Below are 18559 nucleotides of genomic sequence, written 5' to 3'. Positions count from 1 at the left end.
AATCTCTGTAACATTCCACCAATATAAACAGTACAACACCAATATGATCCCTTATCAACAAACTTCTCTCAACACAAACAGTACAATATTGGTCTGGTCAATCTCTAACATTCCACCAATATAAACAGCACAACACCAATATGATCCTATCAACAAACTTCTTTCAGCACAAACAGTACAATACTGGTCTGGTCAATCTCTGTAACATTCCACCAATATAAACAGCACAACACCAATATGATCCTATCAACAAACTTCTTTCAGCACAAACAGTACAATACTGGTCTGGTCAATCTCTGTAACATTCCACCAATATAAACAGTACAACACCAATATGATCCATATCAACAAACTTCTTTCAACACAAACAGTACAACATTGGTCTGGTCAATCTCTGTAACATTCCACCAATATAAACAGCACAACACCAATATGATCCCCATCAACAAACTTCTTTCAGCACAAACAGTACAATACTGGTCTGGTCAATCTCTGTAACATTCCACCAATATAAACAGCACAACACCAATATGATCCTATCAACAAACTTCTTTCAACACAAACAGTACAACGTTGGTCTGGTCAATCTCTGTAACATTCCACCAATATAAACAGCACAACACCAATATGATCCCTATCAACAAACGTCTTTCAACATAAACAGTACAACATTGGTCTGGTCAATCTCTGTAACATTCCACCAATATAAACAGCACAACACCAATATGATCCTATCAACAAACTTCTTTCAGCATAAACAGTACAACGTTGGTCTGGTCAATCTCTGTAACATTCCACCAATATAAACAGCACAACACCAATATGATCCCCATCAACAAACTTCTTTCAGCACAAACGGTACAATATTGGTCTGGTCAATCTCTGTAACATTCCACCAATATAAACAGTACAACACCAATATGATCCTATCAACAAACTTCTCTCAACACAAACAGTACAACATTGGTCTGGTCAATCTCTGTAACATTCCACCAATATAAACAGTACAACACCAATATGATCCTATCAACAAACTTCTTTCAGCATAAACAGTACAATATTGGTCTGGTCAATCTCTGTAACATTCCACCAATATAAACAGCACAACACCAATATGATCCTATCAACAAACTTCTTTCAGCACAAACGGTACAATATTGGTCTGGTCAATCTCTGTAACATTCCACCAATATAAACAGCACAACACCAATATGATCCTATCAACAAACTTCTCTCAGCACAAACAGTACAACATTGGTCTGGTCAGTCTCTCTAACATTCCACCAATATAAACAGCACAACACCAATATGATCCTATCAGCAAACTTCTCTCAGCACAAACAGTACAACATTGGTCTGGTCAATCTCTGTAACATTCCACCAATATAAACGGTACAACACCAATATGATCCTATCAACAAACTTCTTTCAGCACAAACAGTACAATATTGGTCTGGTCAATCTCTGTAACATTCCACCAATATAAACGGTACAACACCAATATGATCCTATCAACAAACTTCTTTCAGCACAAACAGTACAACATTGGTCTGGTCAATCTCTGTAACATTCCACCAATATAAACAGCACAACACCAATATGATCCTATCAACAAACTTCTCTCAGCACAAACAGTACAATATTGGTTTGTTCAATCTCTGTAACATTCCACCAATATAAACAGCACAACACCAATATGATCCTATCAACAAACTTCTCTCAACACAAACAGTACAACATTGGTCTGGTCAATCTCTGTAACATTCCACCAATATAAACAGTACAACACCAATATGATCCTATCAACAAACTTCTTTCAGCACAAACGGTACAATATTGGTCTGGTCAATCTCTGTAACATTCCACCAATATAAACAGCACAACACCAATATGATCCTATCAACAAACTTCTCTCAGCACAAACGGTACAATATTGGTTTGTTCAATCTCTGTAACATTCCACCAATATAAACAGCACAACACCAATATGATCCTATCAGCAAACTTCTCTCAGCACAAACGGTACAATATTGGTCTGGTCAATCTCTGTAACATTCCACCATTATAAACAGCACAACACCAATATGATCCTATCAACAAACTTCTTTCAGCACAAACGGTACAATATTGGTCTGGTCAGTCTCTGTAACATTCCACCAATATAAACAGCACAACACCAATATGATCCATATCAACAAACTTCTCTCAGCACAAACAGTACAATATTGGTCTGGTCAATCTCTGTAACATTCCACCAATATAAACAGCACAACACCAATATGATCCTATCAGCAAACTTCTTTCAGCACAAACGGTACAATATTGGTCTGGTCAATCTCTGTAACATTCCACCAATATAAACAGCACAACACCAATATGATCCTATCAACAAACTTCTCTCAGCACAAACGGTACAATATTGGTCTGGTCAGTCTCTAACATTCCACCAATATAAACAGCACAACACCAATATGGTCCTATCAGCAAACTTCTCTCAGCACAAACAGTACAATATTGGTCTGGTCAATCTCTAACATTCCACCAATATAAACAGCACAACACCAATATGATCCTATCAATAAACTTCTTTCAGCACAAACGGTACAATATTGGTCTGGTCAGTCTCTGTAACATTCCACCAATATAAACAGCACAACACCAATATGATCCTATCAACAAACTTCTTTCAGCACAAACAGTACAACATTGGTCTGGTCAATCTCTGTAACATTCCACCAATATAAACAGCACAACACCAATATGGTCCTATCAACAAACTTCTTTCAGCACAAACAGTACAACACTGGTCTGGTCAATCTCTGTAACATTCCACCAATATAAACAGCACAACACCAATATGATCCCTATCAACAAACTTCTTTCAACACAAACAGTACAATACTGGTCTGGTCAATCTCTGTAACATTCCACCAATATAAACAGCACAACACCAATATGATCCCTATCAACAAACTTCTTTCAACACAAACAGTACAATATTGGTCTAAAAATAAAACAACAAAGAATAGTGATATATAATTATTCTGAATGATGATTGTAAGCTGTTGTTCTTCACAACAGTTCAACTGGCCAGGAAACCTTAAACCCATTTGTGGCTGAAGCCTACCTGAGAAACCACAACACAGAGATACTCAAACAAAATTCCTTGTCAATATTCAGTTTAACACTTCAACATTTGTATCCGAGGTGAGAATTTTTAGGATTTGGATCACTTCACACAAGTCAGCTGAACCTGAAGTACTTGTGTTGTTATAAAGAACAATAATAAACTGGTATTGTGGATAATAAACTGGTATTGTGGATAGAAATCTTGAGAAATACTGTTGATACTCATATGTGAAATAGATGGTTTTAAATATAAATTGAAACTTTGTAATAATTATATTTTTACCTGCACAGAAAATGAATATAAGGAATTATTTTAGTTAGATTCATGTAAGATACAAAACCTACGTGTGTTTACAATTTTAAAACATTAAAATATAGAGATGAACGTTCTTTGTGTATGCACTTAGACCATCAGATATGCTCTTAGCTTCACAACTATGAAGAAAAGGAAAGAAGAACTGATGAGTTTATCTATTGGTAGCTGTACTAGAACAAGGAACCACTGTAATTCAGTATACGTCTGATTTCAGGTTTCGTCGTAAGGATATTATCAAAACAACTGTCACTACAGAACCTGTGAGTGATTCACTACATCCAGATACCAAGCCTGAGTTCTCTGTATTAACAGATCACAAAGTAGGTCAGTTGTATTAAGATATATCAGGTCATCCCATAAGTAATGTCCAAAAATTTAATACAGAAAGTGCATCATTATTTCTGTCTTTGTAAAAGGTTTTAATGATGAAAATATGTAGTTTCAAAAGTTCAGATCAGGTGACTACAGCTTAAATGATGCAACATGTTCAGGTCATCCTGTTGAGTTTAATGATGACTTGCAGCTGGCTGCACTTGATGAAGATTGTGCTGTAACAATTGAAGAACTAGCACAGCAGCTTAATTCAACCCATTCAACAGTTCGCCGTCATCTGCAACAGCTTGGAAAGGTGTCAAAACTTGAAACACTGGTCCCCATGATTTGACAGAAGTCAACCTTAGAACAAGAGTGGACATTTGCACTTCTCTGCATTCTCGTGAACGTAACTTATCTTTTTTACACAGGTTAGTGACTGGAGATAAAAATGGATATATTATAAAAATGTTAAGTGCTGCAGACAATAGCTCAGTGGAGATAAACTGGCTAAACTTTAGCACAGCCCAACATGGTTGATTGATTGATTGATTTAGTGTTTTATGGCACAAAGCAGCGAGGCTATCTGCACCAAACGTCCGGTAAAAAGGTAAAAATAAATTAAATGTAGTAAAATGCATAAAAGGAAATGAAGGTAAAACAAAACATCATTGAAAAACAGAAAAAGTATAAAACCAATGTTGACATCTAGTGTACAATGTTAAGAGAGAAAGCAGAGTAAGAGAAGTTGTAAAGAACTTCTATAGCAGAAAGGTAATGATCATAACCCGCCAGGAAGACTAACAGATAAGTACAAGAACCACCGTCAGTCACCTGAAGTTGGTCTTTCCAGTCCTGGTTCCGGGTAATGTGTCATTATGACCAGTACTAAAAGGTAAAGTAATAAAAGTGTTAAAAGACATGCAGCAAAACTGTAATAACAACTCGCCAGGACGACTAACAGATAGTTCAAACAGCAATGTTAGTCACCTTGGTGTCGAGTTATTTAATGTTCTGGCCATTGTCCAATGTCAAATTGAAGAAGAGAGATTAAAACTGCAAAAAAGGAACCACAATTAAAAAGGTGTAATGAATAAATATGCAATACTTAAATGAGATTAAAAAGATTAATGGCCATTAAAAAAATTATCAAGGTGGACAGAGTCACCATCATCAATAACACTGTCCAATGTTACAGATAAACCCTGGGAAAAAAGATGTTTAAAATATTGCCGTCGTTGAGAATCGTAATGATGGCAAGAAAGTAAAATGTGGCTTACAGTGATTTGAGTGTTACACAAACCACACACTGGTGCAACAGTTCCAGATAAAAGAAAACAATGAGTTAAAAAACTGTGACCAATGCCTGGTCTAGTTAGAACAACTTCCTCTTTCCGAACCTTACGGAAGCTAGACGGCCAAAGCCCAATAGAGGGTTTTATTTGAAAAAGCTTGTTGTCATGTTGTTCACTCCAAGTGGACTGCCAGCTGGCACGGAGCCGAGCCTTGAATACAGGACCATAGTCCATGTATGGAATAGGCACAGTGGTGATAGTGCCAGAGTAGATAGATTTAGCTGCCGTGTCCTCAAGCTCGTTCCCGCGGATATCAACATAGACTGGTATCCAAAAAAACTGGATGGAAGCAAGTGTTAATGAGAAATGTGCCAGTCGGTTTTGAATATCAGCGAGAACAGGGTATGAGCCAACATGAAGCGATTCCAGGGCCAGTATAGAACTAAGCGAGTCAGTATAAATAGTGCAGTTAAAGTACTGCTGAGCTTCAATGTGATCCAGGGCAAGAGATATGGTGTACATTTCAGCAGTGAACATAGAAGCTGTAGAAGGGATTCTGCATGTAACCACTGAACCACAACAAACCATGGCAGAGCCCACAGAAGTACCTGATTTGGAATCATCCGTATAAATTGGAATGGAATGATTGTTCGAAAGATGTTCAGTAAATAAAAGACAGTACTTCCAATCGAGAGTATCTGCTTTGTTCAGATGACTTAAAGAAAGGTCACATTTGGGGGCTGTAATAAGCCATGGAGGGATGGGCTGACCAGTGGATTCTGCAATGTTATCCAAGGACAGACCCAATTCACCTAACGGCACCTGGATGCGAAGGCCAAAAGGAGCAATGGCAGATCATCTGGTCTGAAAAAAGTATAGCCCACCGAGGAAGGAAAACACATCCCCAGGTGGGATGCTTTGGTAAGGAACGAAGTTTCGAAGAATCTAGTAAAGACAGTTGCAAACTGCAAAGGTGCAGAAAAGGTTCATAATATTTTACGTATAAGCTTTGAACTGGGAAGGTGCATAAAGCCCCAGTGCAGAGTCAAAGTCCTTGTTGATGAATGGGGTCCAGCATCTTTAAGGCCGAGGGTCTGACATAGCCATAGACCATTGATCCATAGTCAAGTTTTGAATGAATAAGAGCACAATATATCTTTAACATAGAACATTGATCCACTCCACAACTGGCGGTAGAGAGGACATGGAGGATGTTCAGTGCTCTTGTGCATTTGACCCGTAGCTGCTTTAAGTGTGGTATAAAGGTCAGGTTACGGTCAAAGATAAGCCCCAAGAACTTGGTCTCAGGAACCACTGGCAGTGAAACTTCACCAATACAGAGTTCAGGATCAGGGTGAATACCCTGTTGGCAGAAAAAGTGCATGCAAACAGTTTTAGAGACAGAAAAATTAAAGCCGTTCACCGTAGTCCACTTCAGTACACGATGGAGGGCAGTCTGTAGTTGCCGCTAAATATATATCTCATGTTCGACAACTTTCACATCCCGTGTCAGATAGAGCCCGTTTGCAACAGTGAGAGGGAGTTGTTCAGTGATGGCATTTATCTTTCTACTGAAAAGTGTGACACTCAAAACACAGCTCTGAGGGACCCCAAATTCCTGTACAAAAGAACGGGGAAAGTGTCGAACCCACATGAACTTGGAACTTAATAAACATGGGTAAATGGCCACATAACTCATATATATTGAGGTTCACAAAATGCCATAACTCCATGTTGTGTCATAAGCCTTCTCAATGTCAAAGAATATTGATACAAGATGTTGGCGTTTGAGAAAGGCTTCTCTAATTGATGTTTCAAGTCAAATTAGGCGGTCCATGGTGGAGTGATGTCGTAGAAACCCACACTGGGTGGGCGAGAGGAGAATTTTGATTCAAGGAACCAAACAAGACGAGCATTAACCATCCTCTCTAAGGCCTTACAGAGACAGCTCGTCAAAGCAACTGGATGGTAGTTTGAAGGAATCTTGGGATCCTTCCCAGGCTTAGAGAAAGGTAAGATAATAGCCTGGTGCCAGGCATCAGGAAAAACATTCTCCTGCCAGATCCGGTTAAAGACAATTAGAAGGACATCAAGAGAAGCAGGAGATAGATAGATAGCGCAGCATGTCATAGTGTACATCATCAGGTCCAACAGATGTACTGCCAGACCAATGAAGGGCCATTTTCAGTTCCACCAGTGTAAAGGGACATTTATAGTCAAAGAGACAGTCAGTTCGAAAGGAAAAAGGTGAACGCTCTGCCCGAATCTTGATGGCCAAGAAGGTGGAGGAACAAGCAGAAATGCTAGATACCCAGCAAAAGATTTCACCTAGAGTATCGGCAATGCTCCGGATATCAGCTACCTCTTGGCCATCAGAGAGTAAGATGGAGAGGGGGACAGAATTGTAGTGCCCACTGACCTTTCGAATCCTGTCCCATATGACCTTGGAACTGGTGGTAGAAGATATGCTAGTTGTGAACTTAATCCAAGATTCCTTCTGGCTTTGACGTCTTACCCACCTAGCATGTGCACAGGCCCATTGGAAAACGATGCGGTTCGAAAGTGTGGGATATCTACAGAAAGTATCCAAGGCCCGTTTTTGAGCCTTTCATGCCAAGTGGCAAACAGGAATTCACCATGGATGAGGATATCATGGAAAACGTGTTGAGGTTTTAGGAATACACTGAGCAGCTGCTTGTATAATACAGTCAATTACTGCTGTCACACAGTTGTCTATTGATGGCTGATTCACGATGGCAGAACCAAGTTCTGCAAGAGCAGTGAAAGTGGACCAGTCTGCCTGATCCAGCTTCCACTGGGGCACGTGGGTAGGGTGGCATCGACCACGGTCGATTTCTCTGAAATTTATAGTAAAATGATCGCTGCGTTGTGGATTATTGTCAACCCTCCATGAAAAATGGGAGAATAATGAAGGTGAGCAAATTGAGAGATCAATAGTAGTAAAGGACCGACTAGGTGCGTGAAAATAAGTGGAAGAACCAGCATTGAAAAGAGATAGATTGTGATCAGAGAGCATATGCTCTACAGAGCAACCCCTCCTATCAATAACAGCACAGTCCATTAAAGTCCCTCAGGATTAGAAAGGGAGACGGCAACTGTTCAACAAGAGCATCAAGGTCTGATTGCTCATATGTCTCTCCAGGGGACAGGTAGAGAGAACAAACAGTGATGGTATGACCCAAGGAAACACAGATGGCTATGGCCACCAAGGGTGTGTTGAGTGACAAAGACAGGGTGGGCACATGCTGATCAACCAATAGTGCCACCCCTCCACGTACTCGTCCATCACACAGCCTGTCATTTCTGTTCAGAGAAAACTGCCGAATGGTGACTGTATCAGCAGGTTTTAGAAATGTTTCTTTTAAGGAAAAACATACAGGATGGTAGGAAGCAATCAGTGTTTTGATATCATCCAGATTTGAACATAAACCTCGACAGTTCCATTGTATCAAGGTGGCCATTTGTAATGACAGGTAGGCAAAGTGGCTGGAGAACCCTTCTGTTTACGACCACGTCTTTTTTCCTTACTGTCCTTATTCGGAGGAGGTCTATCGACCTGCATGGATCCTGTCCTGGTTGATTGGGCAGGTCTTTGTTGTTGGAAGGGGATTCCAGTGACTGAGGACGCAAACGAATGATTGTTTTGCATCATGGGGTGGGAGAAAAAGATTTATCAGAAGAAATGCCTGTATTTGAAACCAAAGGATGTGGATCTTGAGGTTTTTTTGGAATATATGGGAGGAACAGAGATGGGTGTAGAAGTCGATTCATCAACCTTTTTAACCACGGAGGTCAAAAGGCTTTTCATTTGTTTTGAAAACGATTCTTTTGGAGGCACAGAGAGATCTATCTGCATTCCCACTGTAGTTGTGGAATGAAGTGCAGCAGCATATGTCCGAGATGGAGTGGCGGACAGCAATTTCCGAGCCTCAGGATAACTAATGTTATGAGTCGTTTTCAAATGTTGCACCTCTTTTTCCTCCAACCATTTTGGGCAAGAACGAAAGTAGGACGGGTGAAAATCACTGCAGTTGACACAATGTGGGTCTGTGTGACACTCATAAGCATCGTGGTCCTTGCCACCACAACAAGCACAAGTCAGGGAACCACGACAGGACGTCTTTGAGTGGCCGAACCTCTGACATTGGAAACATCGAAGAGGGTTTGGAATGTACGGCCGTACCCTGCAAATTAGATAACCTGCCTTGATGGTGACAGGTGCACGTGGTGATGTAAATGTCAAAACAAGGATATCTGTCAGCAGTGTAACTCCATCTGTGCGAGTGGAGATGCACCTCACTGCAGAAACTCCTTAAGTGGAGAGACCAGCGAGAATCTCTTATTCAAGGACGTTTTTCAAATCCCTCTCAACAATAACAGCTCATGAAGAATTCAAGGTAGCATGAGGGGTAACCTCAATAGGTACATCCCCAATTGCCTTTGAATTTAAGAGGAGTTCACTGAGTTGGGAAGTGGATGTTTCAACCAATATGTCTCCAGATCGAAGCTTCTTTACTGATTTTGGAGAGCCAGCAAGACCCTCAAGTCCCTTCTGAATAAAAAAGGGGGTCATTTGCCCTAAAGGTTTTTCTGAAAAGAGAATGTAATATAGGAAAATTGGGTACAGGTGTTACAGATGTTGAAGATTACTGCTCAGAGTCTTCAAGACGTGGTCGTTTACCTATTGACTGTTTTTTCACTATTTTATTTAAATTTTTTGTAGGAGAATCCATAGAAAAAAAGGAAAATTTCGGTACCCACTGACCCCACCCACCATGGAGCCCAATGAGGGGATGCACTCCAATGTCATGCTAAGACATTGCAGCAATGCCAGGGTTTCGTGAGCACTATACCCAAACACCAGCATCAGACACAATGTCCACAACACCCGTTGAGAACTTCCAACACTGGTACTTGACTGGTTGACTCTAGCACAAGTGGACCAGCCGACTGACCCAAGGGGACCACTCAAAGGCTGCCCGTCTACAATAATTCTAGGCCAAAGTGGTGTGTTAGGGTTGGAACCACCAGGATCCTTTCCTCACCTTCACGGGTCGCCACACATGGCAAACACATGGGTGGATGTTTAGATCCCAGAGACTGAAAGAACAGAACCTTCCCCGGGAGGTCCCCTCACCACGTACAGGAATCTACACCGAGGGAGCCCAAAATGGACCTCCACCCTAGGAAAGCCTTGTTCAGCATTTGGTGGAATATTGTGGTGTGATCCACTCGAGTTGCTGGCACTCAATGTAATGATTAGATCAGACTTCTATTGTCAATAGTTAGAGCAACTGAATGTTGTACTGAGAGAAAAGAGGCCTGCTTTGATCAATCATAAGTGTTTGTTACACCAGGATAATGCATACAGCAAGGATCACATCTGCAAAGATTGAAGAGCTAAACTGGGAAAAACTTCCACATCAACCTTATTCTCCACAACTTGCCCCATCTGATTTTCATCTATTCTGAAGTTTCCAGAACTATCTTGACAGAAAAGAGCTTGGAACACACGAAGATCTCAAAACTACCCTCTCTACATTCTTTTCCTCCAAACCCCAAGAATTTAATAGAAGTGGCATTCAGAAGCTTGTGAATCATTGGCAAGAAGTAATTAATAATAATAATGGAACAAACATTATTGATTAAAATATATAGGTAAAGACAGCTTGTTTGGGTTGAGAAAATCTTTATGTAGAGGAGCAGACATTTCAACCTTCTTCGGTCATCAACAGGCTCACAAAGAAAGAAAGAGGTAACTGACCAATATCTGACCACATGTTTGAATGGGGTTGTGCAATTGAGTGTAGGAATGTAGAGGGCGTGCTTAGATGTTTGATTATATTTATTAATATAGGTATAAAAGTGTTCCTTTGTATCGGTTTATTCTGGGCTTGAGTTGTACAAGTAAGGCTTCTTTAATTTTGCATTTGTTTATGTATGTTTCTTTATTTAGTATTTGAGTGTTTTCTATGGTTATTTGATTTCCAGTGTTCAAACATTTTTGATTAAATAACATTAAAAAATTTTAAGTCCTTTCTCTTTTTCTGAACATAAAATTAGACATTACTTAAGGGATGACCTGATATTTAAAACAACTGCATCGTGGTAGACAGGAATGTATCTTTAACACTCCTACAAAAAGTGGGGCCTAATAGGCCCCAGAGCAACTTGAAAGGTTATTAATATTAGGCTAATAATTTTGTTTTTAAATGAAATTGCCATTTAAATCCATTAATGAATGGATTAACGAGATTCCCACTGTCCCTATCTACTATCTAGCGAAACCACAGCCAGGGGAACGGGCTTGGAGAAATCAGGACTAGAAACGTCTTTTCGTAGGAGTGTTAACAACAGTTGTACAGATAACAAGTTAATGTTCTAATGCTGACAATTACCAACAACATCACCATCAACCACAGTCTTACAGATAACAAATTAACGTTCTAATGGTGACAGTTAAAAAGAACAAAACAGTCAGTATTTCAACTGAATGTTGGTATCTGAGACTCACTTGGTCAATGGGACATCCAGAAGTGGTCAGCAGGTTTTGTGATTGGACCAACAAGACTTGAAGTAGTTTCTCCTTGACATCAAATGTCACATTCATCTTTGGTCGACTGAAACAGAACATGTAGTTAACTTTGTGATTAGAACACACACTAACCTTAGAGTGACATATGACTAAATTATACCATTGTGTGTTTAAAACTGTCTGATTTATTTATTGACATCAGATCTCAGTGTGGTGCCAACATTTTGTCTTAACCTTCCTTAACAGGAAGTCAGTAAAACAACCTAAACCTTATAATAATAAGATTAAATAACATGTATTCCCTTGACTTCAAGTTCTGTTCTTAAATGATTTACTACTTACTGAACAACTTGTAAGCAATAAACACATATATACAAAGTTTACAACTTTAATTTCATAACCAAATCACATGTTCTTCAACTTCCCAACTCCTAAACAACTTGCTAATTCCTGATTGATTACACTATGTAACACAAATTTTGTTCCTGGATAGTATGTGTTGTTTCTTAATTACTTATGTTGTAAAAGTACAGAAAATGGCCATTATTCCCTTCAAACTTTGCTTTTGTGACCTGGATAATGAGATTTAAAAATTAACCCATTTTATATGTAAAAACGGGCAAATTTGCACGTTTTTATTTACATAAGGTCTGAATAAAACAACATATGAATCAAGATTTACATGTATTTATACTAAAGTTATATAAAAATGTTTAGAAGTGAGTAGTTTTTCGAGATTTGCGACTGTTATGTAAATCACTTTCACGTATCAGCCCCCAAATATAGTCTCCCATCATGTTTTCGTTATACACTCCCAGGTCACAAAAACAAAGTTTGAAGAGAGAAATAGGTCTTTTCCATTTACTTTAGGCATAAGGAATTGGGAAATAACACTTTCTGCCCAGGAACAAGAAAAAGTAACAATTTTGTTACATAGTGTTATTTGTCAGTTGAGTTATGACAGATCCATAAGTCAAGGAACCTTGTAAAGATATGTTTAATAATCTACTTCACAGATATCTCTAAACTCTCTTATCACCAACTTAGTTTTATACTGTTCACTACAAATGAAATCACTGCACTCATAAAGTTATGTTTCTGCTTGTTACAACACTTACTGTAAATAACATTAGGTGGCACCATTAATTGTCTTAGAAAAACATACAGGAAATCCAAGAGTAGTCAACAGATCTGATCTATCATTGACTGTGTATTAATTTACATTCTCTTGGGTGATCCATATGTTATTAGTCACCTTATGATCAATCAAGGCATGGGTACATAAACAGTTTGTTGTATAAATACATTAGAAAAACTATCTATAAAACAGAAGTGTAGATACCATCAAACATTTACAGTGTTTCACTTTTCACATATATACATTGATGTAGTTCTTTGTGAAATGTGTTACGCCTCACTCCAATGGTTCTAAACATGTATTCATTATGAACTTGTACTTTCTAAGCTTGACTTGGAACTTCTTTGCCAGGTCAGTCTGACCAACTCAAGTGTCAACAACTGATTTCAGTCAAACTTCTTTCCTATCAAGTTACACCTAATTCTGATGTCCATAACTTGTATCACTTTCTCATTTCTCACTCCCCAAACTGCATCACCACAATGATCCAATACTTACACTTGGTACAGAGTTTGCACCATCATGGTAAAAGCTGGCTTACACCTCCTAGTGATTATCAATGGAAGCTTTCCATCCTGTTTAAATTGACCCCTGCAACAAAGTTCTGATAATCTCTAGGGTGATAGTCTCCAGCAAAAATGTTATCACTGTCTATTGTTAATATAGCAGTTGAGTTCACTTAGTCCAAATTTAGTCAACAGTTAAAAGTTCCTGACTTTAATGTGTTGGCATTATTCTTCTGTTTCATAAACAGCAAACAAGAAATTTAACCAAGTTCTTCATGTTGTTTAAGTTAAACACAAAACTACACAATGGGCTGTCTGTGCTCTGCCCAACACAGGTATCAAAACCTGGGTTCTAGCATTATAAGTCTGCAAACACTTTGCCACAAGGACAACTAAATCAAGTTAAGTCTCAGAAAAATGAGCATGTTATACACAAAGTGGTATTATGTTTACAGTGTTTGTTATACACATGTGGTATTATGTTTACAGTGTTTGTTATACACAAAGTGGTATTATGTTTACAGTGTTTGTTATACACGTGTGGTATTATGTTTACAGTGTTTGTTATACACGTGTGGTATTATGTTTACAGTGTTTGTTATACGTGTGGTATTATGTTTACAGTGTTTGTTATACGCGTGTGGTATTATGTTTACAGTGTTTGTTATACGCGTGTGGTATTATGTTTACAGTGTTTGTTATACACGTGTGGTATGTTTACAGTGTTTGTTATACACGTGTGGTATTATGTTTACAGTGTTTGTTATACACAAAGTGGTATTATGTTTACAGTGTTTGTTATACACGTGTGGTATTATGTTTACAGTGTTTGTTATACACGTGTGGTATTATGTTTACAGTGTTTGTTATACACGTGTGGTATTATGTTTAGTGTTTGTTATACGTGTGGTATTATGTTTACAGTGTTTGTTATACGCGTGTGGTATTATGTTTACAGTGTTTGTTATACGTGTGGTATTATGTTTACAGTGTTTGTTATACGCGTGTGGTATTATGTTTATAGTGTTTGTTATACCGCGTGTGGTATTATGTTTACAGTGTTTGTTATACACCGCGTGGTATTATGTTTACAGTGTTTGTTATACCGCGTGTGGTATTATGTTTACAGTGTTTGTTATACCGCGTGTGGTATTATGTTTACAGTGTTTGTTATACCGCGTGTGGTATTATGTTTACAGTGTTTGTTATACGCGTGTGGTATTATGTTTACAGTGTTTGTTATACACGTGTGGTATTATGTTTACAGTGTTTGTTATACACAAAGTGGTATTATGTTTACAGTGTTTGTTATACACATGTGGCATTGTTTACAGTGTTTGTTATACACAAAGTGGTATTATGTTTACAGTGTTTGTTATACACGTGTGGTATTATGTTTACAGTGTTTGTTATACACGTGTGGTATTATGTTTACAGTGTTTGTTATACACATGTGGTATTATGTTTACAGTGTTTGTTATACACATGTGGTATTATGTTTACAGTGTTTGTTATACACATGTGGTATTATGTTTAGTGTTTGTTATACACAAAGTGGTATTATGTTTACAGTGTTTGTTATACACATGTGGTATGTTTACAGTGTTTGTTATACACGTGTGGTATTATGTGTACAGTGTTTGTTATACACGTGTGGTATTATGTTTACACTGTTTGTTATACACATGTGATATTATGTTTACAGTGTTAAAGCTGTAATATAAAAACAACTTCTAGACGGTTCTTCCACAAAACAAAAATAGCTGCAGAAACCTACTGGTAAAACTAGACAAGTAAGATGACATATTTTATATTAATACAATTATTTATTGCTAATAATAACCAAACCAGAGGATATTTGTAGTTCTCAAACTCTAATGTAAGTTACACTTTACATATTCAAACAGAATTCTTTACAACAAAAAGACAAATTAATAGTGTCTACACTATGTAGGAAAAATTAAAATATCAGAATATTACTGTGACACATTTCACTGTAAAACAGGTCACTCACACCAAAGGTAATATCACACAACCTACTAACAACATTACAGGTCAGCCACACCACACGTAATGTTGCACACACCCTACTAATAACATTATAGGTCAGCCACACCACATGAAATGGCACACACACCTTACTAATAACATTATAGGTCAGCCACACCACATGAAATGGCACACACACACCTTACTAATAACATTATAGGTCAGCCACACCACATGAAATGGCACACACACCCTACTAATAACATTATAGGTCAGCTACACCATTTATAATGACACACACCCTACTAATAATTAGTATAGAGCTACACTATATATTGTGGCACACAACTTCTACAATTCCTCCTTGGCTGTATTTGGACCTGTCGACTTTGGTTTAATCGACTATGAATGACTCATAACATGTCTAGAAGTTATTATTTTTACATACACAGACTTCAAGACTTCAGTGATGGTTATATACAGATCTGACAACATGCACAGATTTCAGTGATAGTTAAATACACATCTGACAGCATACACAAACTTCGGTGATGGTTAAATACACATCTGACAGCATACACAGACTTCGATGACGGTTAAATACACATCTGACAGCATACACAGACTTCAGTGATGGTTAAATACAGATCTGACAACATACACAGACTTCAGTGATGGTTAAATACAGATCTGACAACATACACAGACTTCGGTGATGGTTAAATACACATCTGATAACATACACAGACTTCAGTGATGGTTAAATACAGATCTGACAACATACACAGACTTCAGTGATGGTTAAATACAGATATGACAACATACACAGACTTCAGTGATGGTTAAATACAGATCTGACAACATACACAGACTTCAGTGATGATTAAATACAGATCTGACAACATACACAGACTTCAGTGATGGTTAAATACAGATCTGACAACATACACAGACTTCGGTGACGGTTAAATACAGATCTGACAACATACACAGACTTCAGTGATGGTTAAATACAGATCTGACAACATACACAGACTTCGGTGACAGTTAAATACAGATCTGACAACATACACAGACTTCGGTGATGGTTAAATACACATCTGATAACATACACAGACTTCAGTGATGGTTAAATACAGATCTGACAACATACACAGACTTCAGTGATGGTTAAATACACATCTGACAACATACACAGACTTCAGTGATGGTTAAATACACATCTGACAACATACACAGACTTCAGTGATGGTTAAATACACATCTGACAACATACACAGACTTCAGTGATGGTTAAATACACATCTGATAATGAGGGAGGCCAACAGAGAAATAATGGAATTTCTCTTGTTTTTTCTTTCATTACCTATAGTTTATGGACTCTTAATCACTAGTTGTATATTTAGGAGAAATCATATTATAAGCTGGAAGACATTTGTATTACATAAACCTCCCACTGTTCATCACATGGGAACTTTCACTAGTAAATAAAATAGAAATCTGGTATTCTCTGCAATGTTATGGAATGCACAGTGCTTGGAACATATTTAACATTAGTTGAAAAAATATATACTTCTGATGCCAAAATACATAATGTAATTCAAAGTAGTATTATTAACTTTGTTACTTTCTTATTTAGTGTGTACAGAACACACATGTTCGCTAAGTAGTTAGTGTTTTCTTACGATTCTGGTAATGTTGCGTTTTTGTTCATCTGTTTGTCACATCAGATGATAGCCAGGGTCTACCAGACACTCTGTAAGCATAGAGACAACTGGCAGAATGTAGGGTTGTGTACAGACTTGGTTTTCTCCAATGTTAGTTTCCTTGAATTTAAAATCAGGATTTCTCCAAGTAAGCAGGCAAAATTAGACTTTAGAAAGATTAAGAATTTTCTCAGGATTGTTCAATTGTGTCTTGTTCTTTCATTTTAACACTCGCGTTTAGTGAGCAGGCTTTACTGCATTTCAAAATATTACAGGCCATAACTTCCGAGGTTAAGATTTGCTTTAAACTGGTAGGTTAAACATTTGGACTGTTTAATTTTATCTTAGTCTCCTTTCAGCTGAACATGCTGGAAATGTTTTTGTTATTTCAACTTGATTTTAATGTGAATTATGAGAGAGCACAATGAAGTAGCAAAAAAACAGTTTCTTTGCATATCTCTAACTTCTTTAATATATCCACTGGACACACTCATGTTTGTTTTGAGTGGTTAATGAACTTTTTGTTGGACTGGTGCATTTCTTTACCAACTCCTTCTGTATGCCAAACTTGGTTAGTGACTGAGGAGAATCTACATCCTTCAACCCACAGTTAGCAGGCCCTAACTGACCTCAACATGCCACAACTATATACTGACTGAAAGATCGACTACAATATTAAACAATAATTGTTCTCTTGGTAAAGTCAGGTTCACATCAAAAAAAATTTTAACAAAAAATTTAAATAAAACCCACCTGGATAACCAGATCCTAAGTGTGGCTATTGATTAAAGTAAAACCCACCTGGATAACCAGATCCTAAGTGTGGCTATTGATTAAAGTAAAACCCACCTGGATAACCGGATCCTAAGTGTGGCTATTGATTAAAGTAAAACCCACCTGGATAACCGGATCCTAAGTGTGGCTATTGATTAAAGGAAAACCCACCTGGATAACCAGATCCTAAGTGTGGCTATTGATTAAAGGAAAACCCACCTGGATAACCAGATCCTAAGTGTGGCTATTGATTAAAGTAAAACCCACCTGGATAACCGGATCCTAAGTGTGGCTATTGCTGCTACGTCACCCAGAATTTCTCCAACTGTGACTTCAGATGAATCAGTGATTTGTTCAAAACTCAGTGGTTTCCAGTTCTTTAATTGTATGGCTCCTATATTTAAAACAGAGAAAAACCATACTGTCCAAGCATATTTATAATGAAAAACATTGATACAAGTGTAAGAATGCTATTTAAGAAACAAGAATGAAAACACAATTGTTACATGCTAATTGTGAATTAATAATCATACAAGCATTCTTACTTAAGGATCCAAAATATAGATGGCAGTGTGATGAAGGAAGTCATGCTTACAATAATGGGAAATTTGTTGGTTGAATAATCTTAGAACTAAAAAACAATAATACACAATTCGTTAATACATAGCAGGCTGACTTAATAATTAAGAAAAACCTGGATGTGAAATTGTATGTCAATATTGTAGATAATTTAAATGTTTTCTAAGTTCAGTGCTTTAAAATTAACATTTACCTTTATGTACTGTGTTTAAATAGCATTACAGGTAGACTTTAGAGTGCTATGGATTCAGTCTAGCTA

At 37.7% G+C, this 18559-nt stretch overlaps 1 protein-coding gene across 1 annotated transcript in view; it reads right to left on the bottom strand.

Moving 5' to 3' along the window:
- Nucleotides 1-18559, bottom strand: part of LOC143246729 (homeobox protein dve-1-like) — a 131613-nt gene that overhangs the window by 19158 nt on the left and 93896 nt on the right. The window contains 2 exon segments of the mRNA XM_076493819.1: nucleotides 11588-11693; nucleotides 17989-18115. Of these exon segments, the coding sequence (XP_076349934.1) occupies nucleotides 11588-11693; nucleotides 17989-18115 (233 nt within the window).

This window comes from Tachypleus tridentatus, chromosome 3 (genome assembly GCF_004210375.1).
Source record: "Tachypleus tridentatus isolate NWPU-2018 chromosome 3, ASM421037v1, whole genome shotgun sequence".
Classification (NCBI taxonomy): domain Eukaryota; kingdom Metazoa; phylum Arthropoda; class Merostomata; order Xiphosura; family Limulidae; genus Tachypleus; species Tachypleus tridentatus.
Note: the sequence above shows the minus strand (reverse complement) of the source record. Positions and strands in the feature narration are given on the sequence as shown.